Source organism: Lynx canadensis, chromosome A3 (genome assembly GCF_007474595.2).
Source record: "Lynx canadensis isolate LIC74 chromosome A3, mLynCan4.pri.v2, whole genome shotgun sequence".
Classification (NCBI taxonomy): Eukaryota; Metazoa; Chordata; class Mammalia; order Carnivora; family Felidae; genus Lynx; species Lynx canadensis.
In genome coordinates this window covers 120,485,224-120,512,721 of record NC_044305.1, presented here as the reverse complement: position 1 = coordinate 120,512,721, position 27,498 = coordinate 120,485,224, and the positions used below count along the sequence as shown (strand labels likewise).

The window sequence follows — 27,498 nt, the reverse complement described above, 5'->3', positions numbered from 1 at the left end:
TATGAAGTTATATTATTTATGTTTACAGTTGTATCACTGTGACATGACTATGTTTTTATAGTACTATGAAATATTGTTTGAGGTTTTCCCTAAATAGTATATTTTTACCTTTTCAAAATTAGAAGAGATGTTCTCCAGTTCCTGGATCAAGAAGATAGGGCTTGGGTTTTTTTCTCCCCATTGAAAATAGGGTAAAAAGGATTTCGGATAAGCTCATGGTCTCACTTATAGGAAAGAATTCCAAAGCTTTATGAATGATTCCAGAAAATATATTAACCATAAAATATCTGAAATATCCTTTAAACTTTTACATGTCATATTAGTTAAATAATCACTTCTAATGCATCACCTATCTTAGCTTCTGTATCTTTTAGGCATTATGTTAGATACTGGATATACAGTAAAAAAGATCTAGTAATTGGCTTTGAGTTCATAATCTAGAATGGAAGACAAACAAGAGAATTATAATTTATAGCATAGTATACAGTATAGTATAGTACAGTATAGTATAGTATAATAAGCATAGTATATTGCCCTTTCTATTTTGAGAGTCAGTAGAATTCCAGATGGGTAAATTCTCAGATAGGTATAACCTAATGTCTTTGGAGGCAAAGAAGATAGGCAGATAAGGAAGTAAGAAGTGGCCCCTGAGCATGAGGTGGGAATTAGCTAATTTCTTTCTTTTGGTTTAGCGAACTCCAGAGTCTTATCTTTCATTATATTCCCCCCTTCATTTTCTGCTCTCTTTTATTTCTATTTCTGTTGAAAAGTTTAGAATTAATGTCCCATTATTATAAAGGTTATTGCATAATTTCATTATTTGTATTAGTACATTTAAAAACATTACATTTTATTTCTATGTGAATATAGAATGAGGTGGCTTCTTCTGTGATATTTGGTTTTGTGATAACCTCATTTATGCTTCTGTGAGTTTCTTAGGAAAAGAAGGTAGCAGTTGTATTAGTTACAGTAATATATCACTTAGATGATTATTATTTTGTGTTCGGGTTTCAGAAGAGATACTAACAAACATGTCAGGTCTTTTGACATCTTTTTTATTGTGGTGATTGTTTTTACAAGTCTGGCCTGTTTGCCTTTGCATTGAGGTTGTCCACCTTGCAGTTACTGTAATTATTTTTCTTATCATGGGTCCTTCCTCTCCCCCCCACCACAAGAGATTTAACAAGTATTTTTTATGATGACATTACTCCACAACGCAACTCGTCTCATTTATTCATCATTAACAGAAGTCTGGAATGTAAACATCCAGCATATTTTATACATATTGAGTTTGAGGAGACAGTGGGATATCCAAATGAAAAAGTCCATTTAGCAGTTGGAAACTTAAATACCAAATTACTGAAATGAGAAAGATTGTACTTACCCTTTATAGCAGAAGTCTTAGAATGAAAATCAGATCTTGTCATTCCTCTGTTCTTAACCCTCCACTGATTGCTTAATTCAGTCAGAGTCAAGCTAAAATCTTTAAAATGGTTTTTATGGTCTTACACGATGTAGCCTCATCGTGTAATCTTTCTGAGCTCATCTGCTCCCTCACTCCCTGGTTCTAACTACACTGATCTCTTTCATCTTTTGCAAAAAGCATAGTTATGCTCCAGCCTTAAGGCCTTACAGCCCTTCCCTTTGCACCTGCCAGGAGCACTCTTCCTCCAGATACCTTTCCCTTTCCTTCACATCCTTCAAGTCTTTGTTCTTATCTCACCTTCTCAATGAGGCCTTTTCTAACTATGCTACTTAAAACTGCTGTCCCTTCCCTTCTACACACTTACACCTCTGTTTTTGCCTGATTTTCCTCTATAACACATATCACCTTTTAATATACTCTATAATTTACTTTTTAATTTTATTTATTATCTCTCTGCCTTACAATAGAATGAACCTCTATGAGGACATGAGGACAGTGATTTTTATAAATTTTATTCACGGTTGTATCCCCAGTACCTAGAACAGAGGCTGGCATACACTAGGAACTCAGTAAATATTTGTTGCTGGTGAAATTAGGGCTACCCACGTTGTGATCAATTTAAAGTTTTCTGACTAATGTTTTCCTTTTCTGGGAACGTGGAATATAACCAAGGATTTTATTTTTAAAGTCTTTCCTTAGTGTCAGAACTAAAATTAACATACGTAATCTACATGTGTGTGTCTCTGTCTGTTTCCTATGGATTATATATATGTGTGTCATATATAATATATAACATATATAATCTGTTAAGTACATGATTGAATAGACGTTTAGTCACTTATTCACCAAATTCTATAATTGATGCACAGTAGGTGAGAGCTGATGGAAATTTTGTATATTATGTCCAAGAGGTTGAATGTTGTTCTTTCAGCAGTGAGGATTTAGTGAAGAATTTTAAACAAGAGATGGAGATGATCAGACTTACATTTCTGATAGCCTGCTCTGGTGGCTCAGGGAGACCATCTGGAAGGCTATTTTAATAGTCCAGCAGGAGGGGCGCCTAGGTGGTTCAGTCGGTTAAGCGTCCAACTCCTGATTTCAGCTCAGGTCATGATCTCACAGTTCGTGGGATCGAGGCCTGTCTGGGATTCTCTCTTTCCTCTCTCTCTGTCCCTCCTCCTGTCATACTATCTCTCTTTCTCTCTCTCTTTCTCTAAATAAATAAACATTTGAAAAAAAAGAAATGGTCCAGCAGGAGGTGATGAGAGGAGGCTATGAAGAAGGGATGGATTTGGGAAATATTTAGGAAATAAAAATTGACAAATCTTGATGTCTGCTTGCATATGGGGTATGAGAGAAGAGGTTAGAAGGACTCCAGCATACCAACTAAAAGAAGAAATATATGAGGTGAGGTTTAGTTCAGTTTGGAAAATTGAATTTGAAGTGCCTGGGTAACATCTGGATGGAGATAGCTGGTGAGGAATTGGATTATGGCTCTGAGACTTCGGAGGTCTGAGCTAGAGGTGGAGATTTGGGGATAATCAGTACAGAGATGTGTTTTGAAATCAGGCTGAGTGAATAGTATCACCCGAGGATAATGTATGTAGTCTGAGGGAAAAAGAGGCCTTGGACATTAGGACCTTGAGGAATTCTGACCCCCAAGAATTGGGCAAAAAGTACTTAGAATAAGATCAGAAGAAAACCACACTGTTCTAGTCAGGTTTGATTTGTGCATCACTTCTTTGGAGAGGGCCCCAATTAAAATTAGGTCTCCTCTATTACTTCTCTCTATGAGAAACATTCTATTCTATTCTTTTCCTATTCTTTTCCTTTTCCTTTTGTATTCTTTTCCTTTGTAACTTTTATCACAGTTTAAAATTATATGTTACTTTTGTGTCTTATTTGCTTATGTCTCCCGCTCCCTGAGGGCAGGAACCTCTATTTTGCTGACCATTTATTTGCTCAGCTTTTAGCACAGTGTCTGATGCATGATAGATGTTTGATTTATTTGTTAAGTAAATGAAGGAAGTACAGGATCACAGAAGCCAATGGGTGACAGTGTTTCAGAAGGTTATTTCAAATGCCGCTCCAAGTAGGCCAATAAAATAATAATAATAATAATAATAATAATAATAATAGCATATATTGAGCACTAACAAATGAAGGCATGAAAAGTGTCCATTGTATTTATTGATAAGAAGGTTTGGGATGAGTTATCCACAAGTGAACCCTAGGCCCTCATGGAGCTCTCTGTCTAAAGAGGAAATAACAGTCAGCATTCTCCAGGAACTAGAGTATGCTCTTTACGTGCACTGTTTCGTTCAGTCCTTACAACAGATCTGAAGGTGGGTGAAGGTAATTATTATCTGTATGTTATAGATGAGGAATTAGGTTTAAGGAGATTATACACTTTGCCCAAGAATAAGTAGGTACTGGTTAAGCCAGGACTTCAACTTAAGGCCTTTCTGACCCCACAGCCCATGCTTTCAACCACCATGCTCCAGTAGGGGGACCCAGTTGATTCCTCATCAGGGAACTGATATCTTGGAAATGACATTTGAGCAGGAATGGTTTAGGTGCTGTTTATAGGACAGATTAGAAGTGAGAGTGACTGGAATTGAGAAACCAGATACATGGATCTTGCATTAATCCAGAATGAAGCATTGGGTTCCAACTAGAATCATAACTATATCTGAGAATAAAAAGGAAGGGACAATCTGAGATCTCTTATTAAGGAAGAATTGACAGGACATGGATACTGATTAGAAATGAGAAGTGAAGGAGAAAAGTAAAAAGCAATTACAAGACTGCAATCCTAGGGGTTGGAGGTTTTTATGAACTGCACTTCTCATGTGGGAGAAATTCAGAATGTGCCCCTTTTGTTGCATGAAATAATAAATTCATGATTAGAATTTTAGTTATTATTTGTACACAGAAAAGGGGGAACTGACAGTCTTTGGTATTGACAAAGGACAGGCTAGAGACAGTAAGTTTCAGGACTAGAGAAAAAGGATTTGCTCACACGTATTAATTAAAACCATGTGAGAGATTCTTATGGATCTCAGCATTCTTTATAATAAGCTTTATAAGCACAGTTGTCATTGCTGTGGAAAAGGAAAAGTTAAAGGTTTTTCCCACTTAGCAAGGATTTTCTTTCCTTTTTCAAGGGTAGATGGGGTGAAAACAAATGGGGGAGGTATGCTGTTTGGCACTAATAACATACAAAAGGTCGTGATGAATATAAGGCCAGGGATAGGATTCTGAGTTTCGTTAGGGATTCTACAGAGAATAGTGGTTGATAGGGACAAGTCAGAGTGGATCTGTAAGTGTAGTCACTACCTGGCACAACATGTGAGAGAGAGACCTGACTGGCGTGCTCAGGGAAATGACTTTGTGTTCTCTGGCATCTATACCAAGATCCTAACATAGACTAAACATTTGATCTTTGTCGCCTGACTACATAAACACAAGGTTAGGAGTATAGAATTCAGAGTTGGTAAGTACCAAATCTAATTCATTGCTTCAACTTTAATTGTAGATGTATTATTTATTTTCTTAGCAGTATAAAATCCCAAACCTTATGAGTAAAAGTTGTTTCAAGTTCTTTTCAAAGCATAATCTAAAATAAATACATATAAGAAATAATTTCTCTGACTCCCAGTTATACATTGTTCTTAGAAACATCTGAAAGTGATTTTTTTCTCTGAAAAAAAATTTCAGTATCTCTTTCATTATTCTGATAATACTTTCATCCTATTTGACCTTTGTGATTTCATAAGGGACTATTTATTTTGTTTTACAAATACAGAAAAGAAAGTGTAGAAACACTAAATAGGTGATGACTCTGTATAGATGGGGATACTTTTATGATGGCTGTACTTAGGTATTCACAGAGACCCTGTAGTGTTTAGATATCTTCTAACATAAGGGAGCTTCCTCCTCTCCTGTGGTTAGAAAGCTCACCAGAGTAGATTTCTCATTGTTGTCCTTCCTTTTTTAGGTGTGAAGTTTTTCAACATGAGTGGCCTCGGGGACAGTTCATCCGACCCTGCTAACCCAGACTCACATAAGAGGAAAGGATCGCCATGTGACACACTGGCATCAAGGTAGGAACACTGTTTTCTTAGTCTAGATCTAGGAGAGCTTCTTTATCATTTTCATTGCCACTTAAGAGTTCTTGCGAAATCTACTCCAGGTTTTCTGTTCTTCTTGGAGTCCTTTACACTCCCCATGTTTTCTTGTTTCCCCGGGACTTTTGCACATGCTGCTCCCACAGTCTAGCTTGCTCCCTCTAGATTTCTTGTAGTCAGTACCTATACATTCAACAGATACCAGCTTAGACATTACCACCTTAAAAGGAGCCTTCTCTTACTTCCATAACTATTATGTTAAGTCTCCCCCATCCTGTATCTGTCTCACATGTATGTTTATAGCTCTGATCCATAATTTCAGGTTTTTACTAGTTCATGTGATTATTTCGTGAATTTCTGGCTTCTCCACTACACGCTTAGGCTGCTATTTGGTAAGGACCTTGTCTGTTCTTACTAGTATATGCCTAGTTTGTAGCATAGTGTGTGGCTTGTATATAGTAAGGACATAGTAAATATTTGTCACGTGAATAAATAAGTCCATTGTATATCTTTAACCTGCTATCTTAGAACGTTATGTTAGCAGAACTAAGAAATATCATTATTTTTATAATATTAATATTAGGATTTTAAAGAATGCCTATTTGTGAAATTAAATATTTGTGTATCATAAGGAATATGATCACCTTAAATAGGCTAAAAGAGAATTGTTGCTAAGGAGATTCTAACAAATGCCAGACAGAGAAAGAAACTCACTCGCATCAAAAGAACAGCTTCCCACCTGAGAGGAGAAGAGTGGGGATCTTATTCCATTCATCTTCTAGGATCTAGAGAAAGCTTTCTCAGCCTTCACACTATTGACATTGTCAGCCAGATAATTCTTTGTTGTGGGCAGCTCTCCTGTATGTTGTAGGATGCGTAGCAATATCCCTGGCTTTCACACACTGGACGCCAGTAGCATCTTTCCATCAGTTATGATAACCAAAGTGTCACATCAGTTGTGACTACCAAAAAATGTCTTCAGACAGTTGTCAAATGTTTGTCAGGGATGGGGAAAGCAATATGGCCCCCATTGATCATCACTGATCTAGAGAGTGAAGTGGCAGAAGATTCTTCTGTCCCTGGATTACATGCTTCTTTCTCGTGGGGGATAAAGAAAGGATTTTAACAGGGGAGTAAGTGCCAGGGCTCCAGTCTGGAGAGAGAAAAGTTGATCAATTAAAAGAACTGTCACAGATCATAACTTAAGTATTCATAACCACAGGTAAGTGTCCAGATGCTCAGAGGAACGTTGATATTGAGATACAATCCAGATTTGTGTAGTCAAGGTTAATGTTCTTGTTTTCTCTGCATGTAAAGTCAGTCCTTTTCAAAGGAAAATGTAACAGTAAATAAATAGGGGTGTCTGGATGGCTCAGTCAGTTGGGCATCTGACTTCGGCTCAGGTCATAATCTCATAGTTTGTGAGCTCGAGCCCCACGTCGGGCTCCCTGCTGTCAGTGCAGAGTCTGTTTTGGGTCCTCTGTCCCCCTCTCTCTTTCTCTGCCCCCCCATGCTTGTGCTTTCTCTCTCTCTCTCTCTCTCTCTCTCTCTCTCAAAAAATAAATAAATATTTTAAAAAAGAATAAATAAATAAAACTGTTGTTTTTTAGATTTAATTTTTTACTTGGGGAAATTTTTTAAATCTATGTTAAGAATAGACGCTAAGAAACTATATATATCCATTACATATAATTGTTCATATTTTGTGGTATTGTTAGTATTTTTTAATATTTTATCATATTTGTATAGTCTTATTTGAATAAGGTAGTAAAATGATTAATTATTACATTGATTTGTCTGCAATTAATTTCTCCATTTTTAATAATTATATATGAACTGGTGAGTAATACAGAATGTTTATAAGTATACATATGATACAATACTGTATACTGTATATATTTTTCTAGAGTATACTTTTTCCAGGATGCATCTTGAGATATAAATATATATAGATTCAGTTCTGTCACCTTTTGATTAAATGTTGTAAGACAGGAATGTATCCCATTTGAAAAATCCATTTCCCTATAAACAACCTTTCTGTTAGAAATTTTTGCTCTTACAACTAGCACTACAGCGAAGGAACATCCTCATATGCACCTCCCTACTTTATTTTTGTTTGTTTATTTTTTATTTAAATTCATGTTAGTTAACATACAGTGTAGTATCAGTTTCCACACCTCCTACTTGATATGTGAGAGTTTCTTTGGGATCTGTATTCATCTTTATGTTAACTAGGTCACCACCACATTGCTCTTCAAATAACAAGCATTGAGAGTTCTTTTTTTCTCACACCCTTACCCACACTGTCCTCTCCTCACTGTAAGTCTCCCAACTTGATGAGTGTGGGGTTACAGTTTGAAGTATATTTCACTGATAACCAGATAAATTGATTTTGATTTTTGTTTTCCTCTTCTGTGAATTTCCTGGGTATATCTTTTGCCCGTATTCCTGCTAGGTTGTTTTCCTTTTCCTTTTTATTTATAAGAGTTTTTTTTTAAATTTTCTGTGTACTACTCTTTTTTGCTTATATTTGATGTAAATATCTTTCTTCTCCTGGTCTGTTTAACTGTTTTTGAAATCTGTTGACATACCTTGGAACCTTCAGTTTTCATGTGTCAAGCTCTTGGGGGGTCTCGTGGAAGAATTTTTTTCCCTCTACTTCAAGGCCTTAAACATATTTTTACATATTTACATATTACATACATATGTGTATTTAGAGTTTTAATTAATGTAGAATTTGATTTGCATATGATATAACGTGGGGAACTAATTTTATTTTTTCCCATGTAGAACATAAGTGGTTATGGCCCTATCCTTTCTCTGCTTTTGTGCTGTTACCTTTATCATAGATCCAGTTCCTGTATAGATAGGGATCTGGTTCTGAACTTTCTTATGACAATCACCTTGATATCTGTTGAGGCAAGTCATTCTTTGTTATTTTTCAAAATCGTTTTCCCTATTCTTGTCCCTTTACCTGTCCATTCAGATTTTTAAGTCAGGTTTTTAAGTTTCCCCTGAAGAAAAATACTCCTGGGATTTGGATTAGAATGTCATTTACTTTTATAGATTAAATTGGAAGAGAATTGACATTTTTATTTTCTAGACTCCAGATTCCCGAGTGTTCTTATTTGTGAATATAAAGGCTATTCACATATTCAGGTCTTCACTGTTCTTTGGTAGTAGTTCATTATTTTCCCCTTTGAACAAGTATCCCATCTTTAGTTAGATATATTCCAGGGTCCCACAGAATTTTTATTGCTTTTGGAAATGGTATAGTTTTGTCTATTGCATCTTCTAACTGACAGCTTTTAATATATAGGATTTGGGATTATTGGTCTCCTATGCATCCATTGTTCTAAACTTTCTTATTTGTTTTATGGCTTATCTGTAGATCTTTGATTTTTTTATACATACATAATCATGTCATGACAAATATCAAAAAGTGAATATATTTTTTCTTCTTAGATGTTTTAAAGATAATAATCTTTGTATGTCTGCTTTCAAAATATTTGAAAACATTACCTCCTTCAGGTTTCTAAGTATGGGCTTCAGTTTCAATTGGCATTTTTGATATGGTAAAGTAAAACTTCGTGATTTTGAAACTGATTGAGTTTGTGTATGAATACCACCTTGTAATGCTTCTTTTGGTTTTGTTATTATCTGCTGTCTCTTTGGACAGATTCTGAACTCATTAATCATAAAGAGAATATGTTAGACCTCAGGATATTGCCAGCCCTTTGTACAAGAGCCCTGATAGAGTTTCTTAGTAATTGATGCCTCATATCTCTTCCTATTACCTCTTCTCCATTCTTTAACTGTACTAGGAGAATGGGGATTAAAATGCCAGTCTCAAAATGCTGGGTAGCTATGCCTTGTGCTTGTTTAATATTTCTAATTCAGCTCAACAAGTGCTTTATTTAGTGCCCACTATTCAACCAGCATGGTGTGCATGACGTTATAAGGATATAAGCAAAGTGAGTCATGTTTTCTATCTTCAGGGAGCTTACAAATCTTGTCATGCCACTCATTCTTCTTCTTAAACCCTTCTGGGCTTCCCCTCGCCCTGAAAAAAATAATCATAACCAAAACAATGACAATAGGTAACATTTACTGAACTAAAAGTATATGCCAGCAACTTTGCCAAACATTTTACATTTAACATCTTTTTTAATCCTCACTAAATTCTAAGAGATAATTAATGTCATCACCCCTGTTTTGCAGATAAAGAAATTGAAGCTGAGAGAAGTTAAATTGCTGTTAAGCAACTTGTCCAGGGTTACATAGCTAATAAATGACTGAGGAAATTTGAACTTGTGCTTTTAAGCAATACATCATGCTCTTTATCATGGTGTATGGAAGAGCCCTCATGATGTGGCTTGGAACTCATCTCCTGCCCTTCTGTTTCTTATCTGTAGTTGAGCCATACTGAACTACTTATAGATCCTTTAACTTGACATTTTCATTCTCATATTACACCTTTGAAAAAGCTGGGTTTTGTTTGTCTGCCTCCCCTGCCCTGAAACCAATCCCTGTCTACCACCAGGTTGGGACATCTCATTGCCTCAGTGTAGGTGCGATCCAGATGAACTTCTATAGTATTAACAGTCTTGTCACATAGTGTTGTAATGACTCTTTTTCTTTATTCTCACACTAATTAGGGCTACACCTAATTTACCCCTGGATCCCCAGGACATAGTGCGTGGCTGTCTGGCATGTAATAAGTTTAGGACCATTTGTTGAAAAAGCTAGTAAGTTGAAGGAAAAAGATACGTTAGTTAATTCATAGCATGATTAACTAGCATGTGTGCAATGTCATGGAAGTCGAGTGGGCTGGTGAGAAGTGTAAGTGGCTAAAGTAATAAAGGAAGCCTTCTTTTCCATTAAGGTAGAATTTTTTGGTCATGTCCGCCCCTCCTTCAGTTTTGACTTTGTTTAAATATATCTGCTCTCATTTTCTGTCCTTGCTTATTAGTTACTTCGTTTCGTGGTGATTTTCCTAGTCTCCTTCTTAAGTCATTTTATAGACAACTCAGCATTTCAGTATTTTTAGCTTCTTGCTTCCTCTGTCAACTCTCTGTCTATCCTGCCATTCTAGCACTTTCTTTTATTCTACAGTGGTGTCAGGCACTTCAGTTTTACGTAAATCTTAATATCAGAAGCAGATTTTGGAGTTCCACTACGTGAATCCAATTTACTCGTGTTAGAATCTAGACCCCTAGATTTAAACAGATCATACTTTAGACTGAATCTACAAAATAAGTCTAGTATGACTTAGTTTCTCTAAGGTAAAATCAGGTGTCCTCTAAAACACTATCAAGTTGCAGAGATGGAGTTCTCGGAAACCTTGAATATGTCATTTTCTTCATGCCTTGTTTTCAATGCCTTTGTGTGAAGTTTGTCAGAATATCTTGCTCCATGTACTTTCTGTGGAAATTGTAAGATAAAGTTTTACTAAATAAAGTGGGACTAATTCCTTAATAATGAAAGGCTTTACAGATAAAGATAAAGGATGATTGTTAAAGTTGCAAAATTTGGTTTTGTTCTGGGATGTGTACCATGTTGTAGTATTTTGTTTTTTGTGGTTAAATACATTTGATTGGCTGACTTGGTTCTTTTCAACTTACTATGTTGTTATGGAAATGCTGTTGCTTTTATAGTTTTGTATTATGAAAAGTAAGTGGTATTTTAATTGTTGCCAATTATGAGCTTTTTATTTTTCTTAATTTTTTTTTTTAAATTTTCTTTAACATTTATTTATTTTTGAGACAGAGAGAGAGCATGAACAGGGGAGGGTCAGAGAAAGAGGGAGACACAGAATCTGAAACAGGCTCCAGACTCTGAGCTGTCAGCACAGAGCCGGACGCGGGGCTCGAACCCACGGACCGCGAGATCATGACCTGAGTCGAAGTCGGACACTCAACCGACTGAGCCACCCAGGCGCCCCAATTATGAGCTTTTTAAAAAGAAACTAATCTTGCCCTCTTTTCACCTTTTTTTTTTTTTTTTTTTTTTTTTTAATTTTTTTTTTTTACGTTTTATTTATTTTTGGGACAGAGAGAGACAGAGCATGAACGGGGGAGGGGCAGAGAGAGAGGGAGACACAGAATCGGAAACAGGCTCCAGGCTCCGAGCCATCAGCCCAGAGCCCGACGCGGGGCTCGAACTCTCGGACCGCGAGATCGTGACCTGGCTGAAGTCGGACGCTTAACCGACTGCGCCACCCAGGCGCCCCTTTTTTTTTTTTTTTTACCACTTTTCTACCATCACACCAGATGATTTTGGTTGCTGCTTATAAAACAAAGAGTTATTTGTGACCAATCTTTCTTATTATGTTAATTTGATAATGGAAAAACTCATTTCAAAGTAATAACACTTCACTATCTTTGCACGTATTACATAAAATAAGTTGCCTAATGATCTGGCTAATTAAACCAGGGGTAAAGACTGGAAAACAAAACTGAACAGTATTCATTCAGTACCTTTGATTGAATGTAAAGTGCTAGCTGGTTGCACTGTTATCCTTTGTTCTCGTAATTTTGCTTCAAGATAAATCAAAATTGATTTTATTTATCACATTTATGAGAACTTATAAATAGATGTCTTATTTTTTGTAGAATGAAGTTGTATACAAAAGACATTGTTCTCTGTACCTTTGTCTCATAATTGATTATTATTCTTTTTCTTTTACTTTTTGGATGGATGCTCTTTTCTTTTTGATGAGGACCAACTAATGGTCTAGTTATGATAAGAATCAAGTGTTTATCAGATTTCTTTCAGTAACAAAAAAATTAAGAAAGTTTATCAGATTTCAAAGTATAACTTATTTGAACTCTAGTATAGTCTGCACTGCTTAATTTATAACAAAGTTATTTGAAAAATCAGATTTTCTAATTCAAGGAATTATTGTTTAGAATATAAAGTAAATTCCAAATGCAGTGAGTGTAAGTACTTTCTGCTTCCTTTCAGTATCTAACATTTTGTTGGGAAATATTTGATGTATTTATATCATTGAGGAAATACATATATGATGGCAATCACTCTCTTTATGTATTTTTGGCCAGAATTGTTTTCTGCACTTTGGTATTGTGAATTTAAGTTGTTTTTAAAATCGGACTTTATATTCTGGATAAAATTATGGATCTCTATAAATATGTAAATATTAAGTACTTGATCAAAGAGGGAAGTATCGTGGTAGAAATGTACACTAACTGGTTTTTCTTTGTGTAACAAACAGCACTGAAAAGAGGCGCAGGGAACAAGAAAATAAATATTTAGAAGAACTAGCTGAGTTACTGTCTGCCAACATCAGTGACATTGACAGTTTGAGTGTAAAGCCAGACAAATGCAAGATTTTGAAGAAGACAGTCGATCAGATACAGCTAATGAAGAGAATGGAACAAGGTAAAAAAAAAAAAAAAAAAAAAAAAAAAAAAAAGCCAAAACCATGGTTGTGTGCTTTGTTATGAAGACCTTTATAATAGGTGATTTTATTATTTTTATTATTAAGAAATTGCATTGAATTTCATAATGTTATTAAAGAAACATTTTTGTATAGACGGTCTTTATTTTAGAAAGTGAATCTGAGAGGTTTCTTGTTACAAAAACATGGCTTATTAATTTAACTTGAACACTGGTTGCCTTGGTAGATTATGAAGCCTGGTATCTAAGGGAATTGAGTCAAGAGATCTAAGTTGTGGGGTCAGACCTGAAGCTCTGGCATAGTGTTGAAAGACAGTGCCTCAGTGGTAGGAAAATCCCTCCATCTGAATAATAAGCTTGTCTCTGCCGGGGCTCTGGGCATGGGAAACAGTCTCTTCTGGGAAAACCCTGACTTTATACTGTCCACATTTACTGGGGACCTCATGCCAGAAAACCCCTAGCAAAGAATTAAAGCAGACACACAGGCAGAGCGCTTTGGAGGAAAACTCTCACACCTGATAATGGAAAAACTCATTTCAAAGTAATACTTCACTATGTTTGCATGTATTACATAAAACAAGTTGCCTGATGATCTGGCTAATTAAACCAGGGGTAAAGACTGGAAAACAAAACTTGAACAGTATTCATGCCCATGGCATTTCCAAAGAAAAAGTGCTTATGAGGGTGATTTTATGCTAAGAAATTATGTAACATATGAGGAAACAATCTACAGTAAGTAGGAACACAAATAACAAACAGAACAAATAGACCAGAAGGAACTTCAGATGAATAACAGCAATGTGAAAAGATTATAAACAAATATATTTATAATGATTAAAGTGGTAGGATGTTAAGATTTTATAAGCTGGAAAGTGAATAGTCTAGTGACAGCTGATGGAGCAGACAGTCGAAACTAGTATTTTAAGTCTCCGACGGGGAGAGCCAGCCAGAAGCTATATGTCACCTCGCTGCTTGCCGCCCAAGGGGGGAAGGACCCCTCTGGGGACACTGACCTGCCCAAAGGAAAAGACACACAGACACTGACAGTTGGGAATGATCCCCACATGACAAAAGCCTTTCCCTGTCTTGCCCCCTCTATTCACACAGCTGCCAGTCAGCCTTTTAGTACCTTACTCTTTAATCTGAATAAAAATCTGAATATTTGAGGAAAACCTGTAAAGTAGAAGAGAACAAATCAAGCAAACAGGAAAAAAGGGAACTCAGAGAAAGTGGAGACAGTGCAGGGAGCAGAAGAAAACTTCAAACCATCAAACAGTCCCTCAGAGACAAAAAGGAAGGTAATTCAACTATGAAACGATAATAAGATGCTATAAAATAAAACATTCAAAACACCAAATAACTTTTGGAACTTAAAATCGGGATAACTGAAATAAACTTTGCCTCTTTACTTTGTTTTCTACTTTTTGCCTACTCTCTGCCTAACCATTCTAGGCACACTCTGCCTCAGGTCTTGGCACTTTCTTCTCCCTTTGTCTGGAATGTTCTTTCTCAGATGTACACAAGGCTCATTCCCTCACCTCTTTTGTGCCTTTGTTCAAATATTTCTTCGCAATGAACTTGTCTGTAACTATCCTATCTAATACACTCTCTCTCTAATACACACACTCTCTACATCTTCCTTGATTTATTTTCCCCACGGTGTTTCTTACATCTAACATATTATATGTTTTATTTGTTTATTGTCGGCCTACTCCCACTAGAGCTCCATGAGGGTGAGGATTTTTGTTTGTTCATCATTGTGCCCTCATACCTAAAACAGTTCCTGGTTACATAGTAGACTTTCAGGGAATATTTGTTGAATAAATATTTTAAGGGTTGAAAGATAATGTGAAGAAATCTCTTAGAAAGTAAAAATAAAAAGACAAGTAGTGGAAGATAAGGGAAAGGTGGGAAGTGTATAGGAATAGTTCAGGAGGTGTAACATATTAAGTTCAGAAAAAGAGAACAGACCAAATAAAGGGAGGAAATTATAAGAGTAATAATACAAAACCAAAACAAAACACTTCTCAGAATTAGAAAGATGTGGGTTTCCAGATTGAAAGCACTCATATAGTGCCCAGCGCAACGAATAAAAAGAAAGGGAGAAAAACCTCACACCAATGCACAATTTTCAGACACCAGAGAGAAAAAAAACAAGGGAAAGAAAAAATAGACACATACCAGATTCAGAGTGTATCCTAAATAACAATACTGAATGAGAATTCTTTTCTTAAGAAATGTTTATTTATCTATTTTGAGAAAGAGAGGGAGAGTGCACACAAGCAGGAGAGGGGCAGAAAGAGGGAGGGAGGGAGAGAGAGAGAGGGAGGGAGGGAGGGAGGGAGGGAGAGAGGGAGGGAGAGAGAGAGGGAGGGAGGGAGAATATGAATCTCAAGCAGGCCCCGTGCCACCAGCATAGAGCCTGCTGTGGAGATCAAACTCACAAACTGTGAGAGCATGACCAGAGCCAAAACCAAGAGTCACACACTTAACCAACTGAGCCACCCAGGTGCCCTGAGAATTCTAAACCTGGAATTCTGTGTGAATCCAAATGAAGTGTAAGTGCAAAATAAAGACATTTTCAGACATTTAAAGCCTCAGTTCAAAAGTTATCTTCTGTGTACTTTTTCCAGAAATATCTATCAAAACCACCATAGCAAACCAAGAAAGAAAGGCATAGGATCTTAATCCAGGGAAACCATGGAATCTTAACAGAAGAAAGGTGTACCCTTGTGCATCAACCTAAAAACATAGCTAGTGGATAGAGGTCTCCAGGACGAATGTTTCCATGGGGAAAAAATGGAACAGAGAATCAGAGGACTGACTAATTAAGAGGAAAATTTCATTTCGGGGGGGGGGGGGAAGTTTAGGGATGAGTTGAACTTAAAAAGACTAAAACGCAAAATAGGAGAAATGTAAATGATAGCACACACCTTGTCTCGTTTGTGAACTTTATTTATGTGGCCACAGGAGCATAGATATTAAATACTGATTGCCCTAGAAATTGTAACTATATTGGGAGGATGGAAGGAGGGAGAAATGTGTGGGTAGAAGGTTGATGTAAGTTAAAGTCTTACTTTTCATGATAGCGTGCCAATAAATTATGTCTATCATGGACATAATCAAGATCTAGCAAATAAACATGGGATTGAGAAATACAGAATGTATAGTTAGGATACAGGCTAGGCTACTGTAACAAGAGACCCAAAGTGCAGCAGCTTTAACAAGATAATCTAGGGATGTGTCAGAGGTTGTGATTGATTTCATCTTTTTTTCTGTGCCATTCCTATTGCCATTTTTCACGTGGCTAAACATGGCTCACCGGTCCACATCCCAGCTGACAAAAAGGGGAAAGAAGAAAATGGGGAGGCATGCTTCTTTCCTTTTAAGGACAAGACCCAGAAATTGCACGTCGCTTCTTTTCACATTCCTTGAGCCAGAAACTAGGTCACATAGCCACTCCCGCCTTAGGTTTTGCCTGAAATTTTAGATGTTTTGCTTTTCACACATAGTTATTTAATTTACTTGGACTTGATGGTTGGTGTTTTTTGACAAACCTGTTTAAAAACCAAAAACCTGTCTTAATGTTATAAACACATGAATTGATGAAGGAAGTACATCTTAGAACTAAATGAGAAACTTCTGTACCATAATAATCAAAAGGTAAATAACCCAGTTAATAGATGGACAAAGGCTCTGACTGAATACTTCTCAAAGACATATAAATGACTAATAAGCACAGGAAAAATATGTGCATATCGTTGCCATCAGAGAAATGCAAATCAAAACCACAGTGAAGTACCAGGATGGCTGCACACAAAAAAGACAGATAAGTGTTGGTGACGATGGGAGAAATCGGAACCCCCATACACTGCTGGTAGGAAAGTAAAATAAAATTGTGCAGCCACTTTGGAAAACAGTCCAGTAGTTCCACAAAATGTTAAGCATTGAGGTACAGTATCACCCAGCAATTCCATTTGTAGGTATATACCCAAGACAAAGGAAAACCTAGGTCCACACAAAAACTTGCACACAAATGTTCGTAGCAGCATTATTCATAAATAGCCGAAAGGTGGAAACAACCCGTGTATCTATCGGCTGACCAATGGATAAGTTAAACAAGGTGTATTTATATAATGGCATATTATCTGGCAGAAAAAAAAGGAATGAAGTACTGACAGTGCCTTGAAAGCACACGAAGCAAAAGAAGCCAGTCACAAGGGACCATGTGTTGTATGACTCCATTTATACTAAATGTCCAGAATAGGCAAATCCACAGAGACAGAAAGTAGATTGGTGGTTGCTTAGGGCTTGGGAGCATTGGGGAAATGGGGGGTGACTGCTCAAGGGTACAAAGTTTCTTTTTGGGTTGATGAATATGTTCTAAAATGTATTATAATGTTGGTTGCATAACCCTGTGAATGTACTAAAAACCATTGAATTGAATGCTTTATTTTTTTAAATGTTTCTTTTTGAGAGACGGAGAGTGAGTGGGGAAGGGGTATAAAGAGAAGGGGACAGTGAGCTCTGTGCTGACAGCAGACAGTCCAGTGCGGGGCTTGAACTCACAAACCGCCACATCATGACCTGTGCTGAAGGACGCTTAACCAACTGAGCCACCCAGGCACCCCTGAATTGTATGCCTTAAATGCATGAATAGCATGCTATGTGAATTGTGAATCAGTAAAGCTGTTGTTATAAACACTATATGAAATGACACTTTACACCCAATAGATTCACACACACAAATTTTTTTTAATGCTGATATCAATTGTCAGTGAGGATGCATAAAAACAAAAACCCTTGAATGTTACGAGTGGTACATTCTCTTTAGAGAGCAATTTGTCAAACCTAGTAATGTCGAAAATACATAGACCCTATGAACCGGCAACTTCACTTTTAGTGTTTACCCTCAAGAAACTGTCACACATGTACAAAAGAGGAAGTACTGAAAATAGTTTATTACAGCACTGTGTGTGGTAGTCAAAGGTCTGTCAGTAGTGGCTTAGGAAATCTACTAACTGTGGGTTAGTCACATGATATATACCATCTCAAATGAATGAATCAGATCTACATCAGTGTGCTTAAATCTCAAACATAATATTGAGTGGAAACACTAAGTTGGACAAGTCCATATATACTTATGTAAACTTTAAAACACAAAACAGTAGTGGTGCCTGAGTAGCTCAGTCAGTTGAGAGTCTGACTTCGGCTCAGGTCATGATCTCACAGTTCTTGCTGCTGTCAGCAGGAAACCTGCTCTGGATCCTCTGTCCCCCTCTCTCTCTGCCACTCCCCCCCTGGTGCTCTCTATCTCAAAAATAAACATTAAAAAAAATGTGATCTATTGTTCAAGAAATCATACATGTGTACTTAAGTAATAAAAAACAGGCCTAGAAATTATTATACTGATCTCAGAATACTAGTTATTTCTGAAAAGAGACAGAGAAGGAATGGTAGCAGAGTGTTCTATTTGCAGCATTTTATTTTTTAAAGAAGGAAGGACGTGGAGCAAATGTTAACATCCGTGAAAAATGAATGGTGGCTATGTGATGTATGCTATGTCATTTCCTGTATTTTTTGGAATATATGAAATATTTCATATTTAATTGTTTTAAGATTTTTTTTATTTGTAAGTAGTCCCTACACCCAACATGGGGCTCAAACTTACAACCCCTAGATCAAGAGTCACATGCTCCTGAGCCAGCCAGGCGCCCCTGACATATGTTACACATTAAAGTAAAAAAATGAGCCTCTATATTCAATGATACCAAATTTGGTTTTTGGCTAACTAACTCACTAGTTTGACAGATTGGAAACTTATTTAAGTATGGTGCTGTTTGAAGATGATGGATGGCTTTTCCAACATCACTGCACAAAAGAATTTCAGATCGTTTAGTAGTTACACAGTTTTATCAATCAGATCATCATGACAGGAATGTGAAAGGTAAGCTAATTCATGCAGGCTCACAAAAGGAAAAAGCATTTCTTCACTCTCTTTTCAATGGCAGTTGATCAAATCAGAAGAGGAAAAAGAAAAATGGAGGAAATCGTCATTCTTTTACAGTTTACTCATTTCTTAAAAACTTTTGGTGTAGACTTTTTCAAAAGGCTTTATATTTATACCATTTTCCCCGTTGTTGGAACATTGGACTTGATAGGTCAGAATTCAAATTATCCTGCTGCCACGTATTAGTTATATGATTTGTGACACATTACTTAACCTTTGTGAACCTCAATTTTGTCAATTGAATATACATATAAAGTGAATATCATTAAGATTAAATAATGTTGTCAATAAATATCGCCTAGATAATGAGTAAATGTTATTTGAATCTTAAATTAGGTGAATCTGTGTCTTTGTAACTTGCCAATATGGAAATGAGCCCTTTTGGATGCATGACTTTTTGTTTCTTTATTATAGAGAAATCAACAACTGATGATGAAGTGCAGAAATCAGACATCTCATCAAGCAGTCAAGGAGTGATAGAAAAGGAATCCTTGGGACCTCTTCTGTTGGAGGTAGCTGTTCTCATTGATTTAGAAAGGGATCAAAATCTTTGTTCCAAATAATTTGGTTTTTTCTCTTTTATACCTTACGTCAGATTAATAAATTATAAAACAAAGTAAGTTTTAAAGAACCTTTAATAATTATTTTGTAACCTATTTTGACAGTTGTTGCTGTTTCAGAATGAAATGTGAATAATGAATATGAGAAATTTTCATAAAGGCATTCTATATAGTCAGATGGAAAACCGAAGCCTACCGTATGGCTTTGCCACTCATTTCTGGGGTGGTTTGGACTAGTCGGGAGTATAAAACATTAGAATTATTTAGCTCACTAGTGCTATCTATATGTCTGTAGAATTTCACTTTTGAGTGAGGGGATGCGTCACTTTATTGCAGTAGGTGTTTTCCTGAAAAGTTTCCTGACTAAAATTTTCAAATGTTTACGTAAACACTGTATGAGAACTTACTATTTTAATGACCCTCTACTGAACTTTTTGAAGAACTTTTAAACTTGAATTGTTTTGTAATTACTGTGTAATTTTCACCTCAGCTTTTCCTATCTAACCTTCACTCCCTTTGTCTTCAGCGTAGATGTCTTGTTTCCAAGCAGGCCCATCACCTTCAGTGATCCCTCTCACACATGAATGTTTAAGAACGCATGTGCGGACACACTCATTCCCCACAGAGTAAATAGAAACTGGGTAGAAACAACTACCATCTGAGCGTGTGCATACACGTATAACTGGGAGAGGGGAGGGTAACCACATGTGGTAGAGTCTGATGTTTTCTTTGTCCCCTCTTCACATCCTGTTACATTGACTGCATGACACATGACCATGTTTTGGAAACAGTACTGTAACAAATATAGTGAAAATGTGATGGTGGAATCTGGTGGCGAACGTACAGATGTTAGCTACAGAATTCTTTCAACTTTGCTATAGTTTGAAATTTTAAAATATAAGCTATTAGAGGAAAAGACATTAAAGAAAGAAGAGCACTTTCAGCTCATTTCCAGCTTCCGCCCCGTCTCTTCCCCCTGCTTGGCACCTTTCACACCACTTGGTACACTTGGGCCCTTCCTGGAGCCCTGACCTGTCTTAGCATTTACTGCTCCTCTTCTCCACCCTGCAGGGGGTTGGTCTTTTCATAACTTGTAGCTTCTGTGTGTGGGTTCTGTCTGCCTTCTTAGTGCCCTAGCCTCAGGACTCCCTTCAATTCATTAAATATTTTATTAAATTTATTTTCTGCATATAATGTCTTCTGAGATACTGGTAAGTACAAGATATACAGATTCTTGAGATTCCTGGGGTTCCTGTAGGAAAATGGTGATCATTGAAATCCTAGCTTCACCTCACGTTCTTCAGAAACCTCAGAGATCAACAAGGAGAACAAGTGGATTGTTAACAAACTGAACATAGCACAGCTGGAGACAGAGAATATTACTACTGCTACTTTAATTTAGATAAACACTCACCATTGCCGTGTGAGAAAAGTCCACGATGCTTTAACATGAAGAGAAAATGACAGGAAAACATCCATTCGAAGCTAGTATAAAAAGAAAACAAAGTAGGAATATTTCTTTTAGCTGATGAAATTATTACCCTGAAAATCACTATGAATCAAAGGAAAACCGTACCATAGCATCACATGAATTAGATGTCATTAGGCAAACATTTTCAAATATGAAAAAGCGCATCAAGTTAGAAATTCTAAAACCTCAGAATAGAAATGTATTTGGGTTTTGACTTCAAGGAGCTAATAATATTTTTATTTATGGGCTATAGATAACATGAAACAGGCTGCAAAATAGAATTGCTCACTTTCACAGACTTCAGGGTCGCCTTCATTGACAATCTTTTCTGGACCTTCTTTTGTATCCTCTGACCCCATCCTCATCATCTCAAACTTTATAGAGTCTAATCCAGGGCAGCTAAGAGAAGTGGTGAAAAGTCACCATGAGACTGTCCATTGGTTCATTCAGGCTGAGTCTGGAGCTGCACTATTCAGTAAGATAGCTGTTAGTCAGACATGGCTGTTCAAAGCTAAATAAAATTAAAAATTCAGTGCTTCAGGAGCACGTGGGTGCCTCAGTCTGTTGAGCGTCCAACTCTTGATTTTCACTCAACTCATGATCTCAGGGTCATGGGATTGAGCCTTCTTTTGGGCTCCACGTTGAGCATGGAGCCTGCTTAAGATTCTCTCTCTCTTCCTCGTTCTCTTTCTCATTCTCTTTCTCTCTCTCTTCCTCTTTCTCCTACCCTCCCCCTCTCTCTCTCTCCCTCCCTTTGCCCCTCTTTCCTGCTCGCCTGCTTACCTATTCTCTCTGTCTCTAAAAAAATAAATATATATATGTATATATGCATGTATATATGTATTTTTCCCCAATGCTTCAATCTCACCAGCCACATTTATTTTTTTTATGTTTATTTATTTTTGAGAAAAACACAGAGTGCAAGCGGGGGAGGGGCAGAGAGAGAGGGAGACAAAGAATCCAAAGCAGGCTCCAGGCTCTGAGCTGTCAGCACAGAGCCCAACGTGGGGCTCAAACTCAAGAACTGCAAGATTATGACCTGAGCCCAAGTCGGACACTTAACCAGTTATCCCACCCAGGTGCCCCGTCACCAGCCACATTTAAAGTGCTCAGTGCCCATATGTCGTCAGTGACTATTGTATTGGACACACAGATATAGAACTTACCTGTCATTACAGAAAGTTCTCTTTGGCAACATTGGTCTGGAGGGACTTGCTTAGAGGAAGGTGTGCAGATCTAAAAAGTAACCAAATATCTACAATTCTATTAGGAACTCTCACCATACTGTTATTCCCTCCTCTCCCCCTTTCAAACATAAAGGAGCATGAGTTAAGAATGAAGATACTAGAGGTAATTTCTTCACATTTAAAGGGAGAGTGGTATTAGCCTTTATTTATTCAACAGATATTTATTGTTTGCCACACAGTAAGTACTCCTCCATTTTTTACTGTCCTCATTGTCCATTTCCCTTTGCTATCTAAGTTCCTCTGCCTCCTGTTCACAGCTCTGCATTATCTGACCGTAGCTTCTTATCTCCAGCTGCTTCCCAAGAAAAATTCAGTTTTAGTCATGGAGGTCTCCCTATACCTTACCCACACACTCAGGCCTCCTTACCTCACTTTGTGCCATTCCCTCCATTGCCGTGTGCCTCCTGACACCGTTCACCACCCAGTGCCGTTTTCTTAAAACTCTTCCTGTTGCCTCGTTGCCAGAACTCTCTGTTCTTCTCTGGCTACTCCTCAGCCTCTTCCTCAGATTTCTCTTTCGTAGCCTGACTCTTAAATGCTAGCATCCTTCAGCGTTCTGGCCTTGGCTCTTTTCCCTTTTTTTTTTTTTTTTTATTCTGTGCACATTTCCCAAGCAGTTTCATCTATGCCTATGTCCATGTGATGTATTCATGTATGTGTGCATACATGTAAGTATGTATAAATTATCTATTAGGATTCTCTGATTTCAAGCAATAGACCCCAATTCTGCCCAAATCAAGCAAATGTGAATTTATCAGAGTGCTATTTGGGTATCCCAGAACGATGCTTGGCAGTGAGATGAAACCAAGTCATCTTAAGGAGGCTAAAAATCAGATACTGTACGAATGGTCTCTTAGAAAGACCCATCTGGGCAGTACCTTGCTGGTACAGGTGAATGCATTCCAGCTATATTCGATCTTTCTGTAATTCTCCTGGAGATTCCCACTTAGGTTGGAAGTCTCCCAGTGGTCTGATTAAGAATCTCACAAGACTTTGTTTAATTGGGAAGAAGTAACTCCCCAAAGGAAATCAGATATTCTGTGGAAGGGGAAGAGATGATTATAGTTAAGACAAAATAAACAAAAAGCCAGATGATACTGTATGTACCTGTAAATTGCTAATGTCCGCCTTAAGCTCAGATCTCTCTTCAGTTTCTCTTACATTCTATCTTGCTACCTTTTGAACATCTCCATCTGAATGTTCCTTAGTCATTTCAAATATAACATTTCTGGGGCTGGCTGAGTCAGTTAAGCGTCTGACTCTTGATTTCAGCTCAGATCACGATCTCACGGTTTGTTGGATCAAGCCCTGTGTCAGGCTCTGTGCTGACAGCATGGAACCTGCTTGGGATTCTCTCTCTCTCCCTCTCTCCACCCCCTCCCCAACTTGTGTGCATTCTCTCTCTCAAAATAAATAAACTTTAAAAAAAAGGAAAATATTTTTTTAAAGAAACAAATATAATATTTCTAAAACTAAATTTATGACTTGTCCCTTTATCTTCTGCCTAAAAATAAGGGGGGAAAAAGTCAGTAATAAAGACTAGATTTCTTTACTCCTTGAGTCCACTTCCTCAGGGAAAGGCACCTATCTACCAGAACCCTTATTACATCATTAATGGAGAATCGCCCAAAATACTCATTCCCACAGCTGTTAGAGGTCTCCAAATGCTGTTTGTTTTGCCTGTGTCAAATTCTCTTCCTTCACTTCCACTGCCATTGCCTTAATTCAGGCTCGGGTTTGAACTGAAGTATCACAATAGCATTGCAACTGTTCTGGCTTCCAATCTGCATGCCACACCCACTTCCAGAAAGATCTTTGTAAAAGCAGACCACATCACTCGCATGCTTAAAACATTGCCTTCAAGAAAATGCCCATTGCCTTTAGAATAAATTCCTTTTTTTTTTTTTTTTTTTTTTTGCTTTCCTTGAAGATTAAAAAAAAAAAAGTTTTGCTATTGTACATAACACAAATATAACAAGTGCATACAGGGTGATTTTTTTGTTGTTTTTAACCTCTAAGCCGGTTCCTGTGTTTGAATGTCCTTTCCACCTGAGTTACTACTCTGTGTCTTTCAAGACTTCGCTCAGGTGTAAGTGTGGCCTTCTCCCTGGAAACTTTACCAGTGACAGTCGTCCCTTTGCCCATTTTGGGTGCTTCAGTCTGTGCTTAACCTTTATGAATTCCTCTACTGTGCTATTCATAACTATGCGTACTTGTCTTTTTCCCTTCAGAGACTGTATAATTGTTGAGAGTTGTGTGTTTTATTTCCAGAATTGTGTCAATTAACTGGCACTTAGGTGATAGTCAGTGAAGCTTGTGGAGTCATTTAAAGCCAAGGCCCTGTGAGAAGCCTTGGCCACTGTGGACCCTGCCATGAGACACAAGGTGGCCAAGAGAAAAAATCCTCAGATTGATGATGTTGTACTGAATGGACAGGCACTTCTTATCTCCTGTGTGCTGCTCAGTGGAAGACCAGCTGTCAGGACTTGGAAAAGCAGGAAGGTTCCTTTCCAGAAGGACACTTGGAAGTTAATTATATGCACAACATACGAGAAAAACTTGTAGAATAACTATTAGCAGATTATATTAGTCTGACAGACTTGAAGAAAATAGAGATGTTTGTGTATTCATAGGAATAGTCTCAGAGAATATTCCCTGAAACATTACCAGTCTTCTGGGGGTGAGATTTTGGCAGATCTTCTACTGTTTCATTTTCATACTTAAACAATTTTTATAAGTATATATATCATAATTAAAAAAAAAATAGGCATTTCCAACAAGAGACAGGCTATCTGTACCTCAGGAGTAGGGTCAGCAGGACGATTCTGTAAGCACGAGGGAGCCTTTGTAGACCTGTTTTCCAAGCCAGTCTTTTCTGGGGAAGCTCAAAAGAAATATGATGCCCCAGACTTCACAGAGGAAATGACGAGTCCATGTAACTGAGGCCAAGCAGGGACCTGGTGAAAGTTCTACACTCCCCAAAGGCTGATCAGCTGCATATTCCAGAGGCCAGTTACTAGAATAACTTCCCAGCCTGGCAGTGAAGTCAGGTACAGTCAGTGGGAGGAGAACTTGGAGAAGCCCCAGTAGGTCTGTGGAAAAGGATACCGCAGGGACTCCAGGCCTGCTACGATGAAGGAGGACTTTTAAGTCCTTTGGATTTTGCAAATACTTTAAAAATAATTGCACCAGATAGTCCAGGTGAATTCCTAAGCCTTACTGGTGCTGGATGCTGTGCCCATCATTGGCCAGTGTTCACACTGGACAGAGGTGATCCCGGGAGTGGGTCTTGGTCTCTCCCATTCCCTCTGCAGGTAACAGGCGACGTCCAGAGATATCCAGAGACAGACATGGAGAGTAAGAAAGCAAGGGAGAGAGTAGCTGTGGCTTTGAAGATAGAGAAGATAGACAGGGTTGTCAAGGAGGCAGAGAGGGAGGAGCCGTGAAGGATGCCCTGAAAACTAGGTGCAAAAAGGAGAAGGTCGTGCTGACGAAGCAGGGTACTATGGCCCTTGGAATCGCCATGGAACAACCAGATTTTACTTGCCTGTCTTTTTCTTGCTCTAAATTATGACACTTAGTTATACCCAAACTGTTCTTGATTAAACTCTTTTGACAGATCAAAAATAAGATAATGAAGTGAAATTGTATTTACACTGAATCAATTAATAGCTAAGAACATTTTAAGTAATTTTTACATCTACTTTTTAAAAAAATGATGTATCTGTATTTCTGTTGTTCCTATCGTCATATCACCTGCTATGAAATTCATAGCTAATGTCAAAAAAGGTTAGAAATGACAGTGCTTTCCTGTGCTCTTGTAAACAGAAAATAGTTTAGCAAAGGGTTTATCTGGTGTTGAGGTGTTTAGATCATTAATCACATCCCAAGGTTTTTATTGACATTCTATCTTCCTTGATCTCAAACAGTGATCCTTCCAAAGTAATCAAAGGATATTGCATTATCACATTAAAAAAAAAATGAGTTTAAAGCACATTGAAACTGGAAGATATTTGAGCAGGTAAAAAGTTTGTAAATGTTTAAACTGAGAAGAGAAGTTTTACAAGTATGGAACCGGGGTCATTTTGACAACAAAGTCACAACTATGGTCCATTTCAAAGCATTTTCATATGCTGGCTCTATAGCATAGGTGTCTTTTTGAAAGGCAATTTACTTATTCATTGTTTAAATATCATCTTTACCCTGGAGGGACAAAATTAAGTGTGTTTATTATTTGGAAAACATCTGCTAGGTAACATATTATCATTACCACTTGTCATCCTAGAAAAGGTCAGCAAATTTGGGACACTTGCCTTTTTAAAAAAGAAAAATGAATAACCCATAACAGTTAGCTCTTTTAAGAATTTTGCCACGGAAAACTAGACACTTCTGGGTATAAAACAGATTTTCATTGTCATTTTACATCTTGTTACAACATCCTATAAATGTTCTCCTTTTTAAAGGTCTTGTTTTGACTGCTTGTATATATCGTATAGCAAGTAAACTGCAATATATTACAATAAATGGAAAGATTATAAATAAGTAAGGTGCCACCCTGCTCAGTCTCTTCATTCTGGATCTTCTCTCAGGCTTCCATGGTTTGTGATACGTGACTGTCTAGACTGAGTTGAGGTATCAGGGTTTTCAGTGTTTATTAAGCTGAATTTCTTCTTTATATCTTAGATTGCACTAGAAATAGAGGTTCTAACTTTTTTCCTGCACCTCTGTGGATGTGATGCTCCCCTTAGGGCATGCATATGTATATACACACACATATATATATCCCCTTTTGAAGACCCCTAGCTCTATCTCAGAGCATAGGAAGCCCTCTGTGATTTGGCTCCCGTCTACCTCTCCAGACTTATTTCCTGCCATGAGCCGGTCTTGTACCATGTACTCCCAACAACTCCAAACTGCTTTTTTGTTCCTTAATGTACCACACTGTCCCCTCTGCCTAGAATGTTCTTCCCTCATTCCTCTTCCTCTCCTCCACTATGCCCTATGAAACTCAGCTAGGGGCGTCTAAATAGCCTTTCTGTGCCTCCTCCCACCCCACCCCAACCCCAAATTAGGTATTTTTCCTTGTGCTCACAGAACACTCGGTGTGTCTCTGACACTGCATCACTGGTATTTTATTATGTTTGTGTCTCTCTCTACCACTGTCCCGCAAGTTCCTTGGGGGTAGAGACCTGTCGTACTTAACTTGTGGTTTAGAGATGTTTATGACTGAGTGAA

At 37.5% G+C, this 27,498-nt stretch overlaps 1 protein-coding gene across 6 annotated transcripts in view; it reads left to right on the top strand.

Moving 5' to 3' along the window:
* The window catches only part of NCOA1 (nuclear receptor coactivator 1), a 187,304-nt gene that overhangs the window by 90,558 nt on the left and 69,248 nt on the right, over window positions 1-27,498 (top strand). For all 6 annotated transcript variants that reach the window (XM_030311532.1, XM_030311533.2, XM_030311530.1 and 3 more), the window contains 3 exons: window positions 5,427-5,532; window positions 12,791-12,957; window positions 19,400-19,497. In XM_030311532.1, the coding sequence (XP_030167392.1) occupies window positions 5,444-5,532; window positions 12,791-12,957; window positions 19,400-19,497 (354 nt within the window). In that variant the 5' untranslated portion in view covers window positions 5,427-5,443. The remainder of the gene's footprint in view (window positions 1-5,426; window positions 5,533-12,790; window positions 12,958-19,399; window positions 19,498-27,498) is intronic.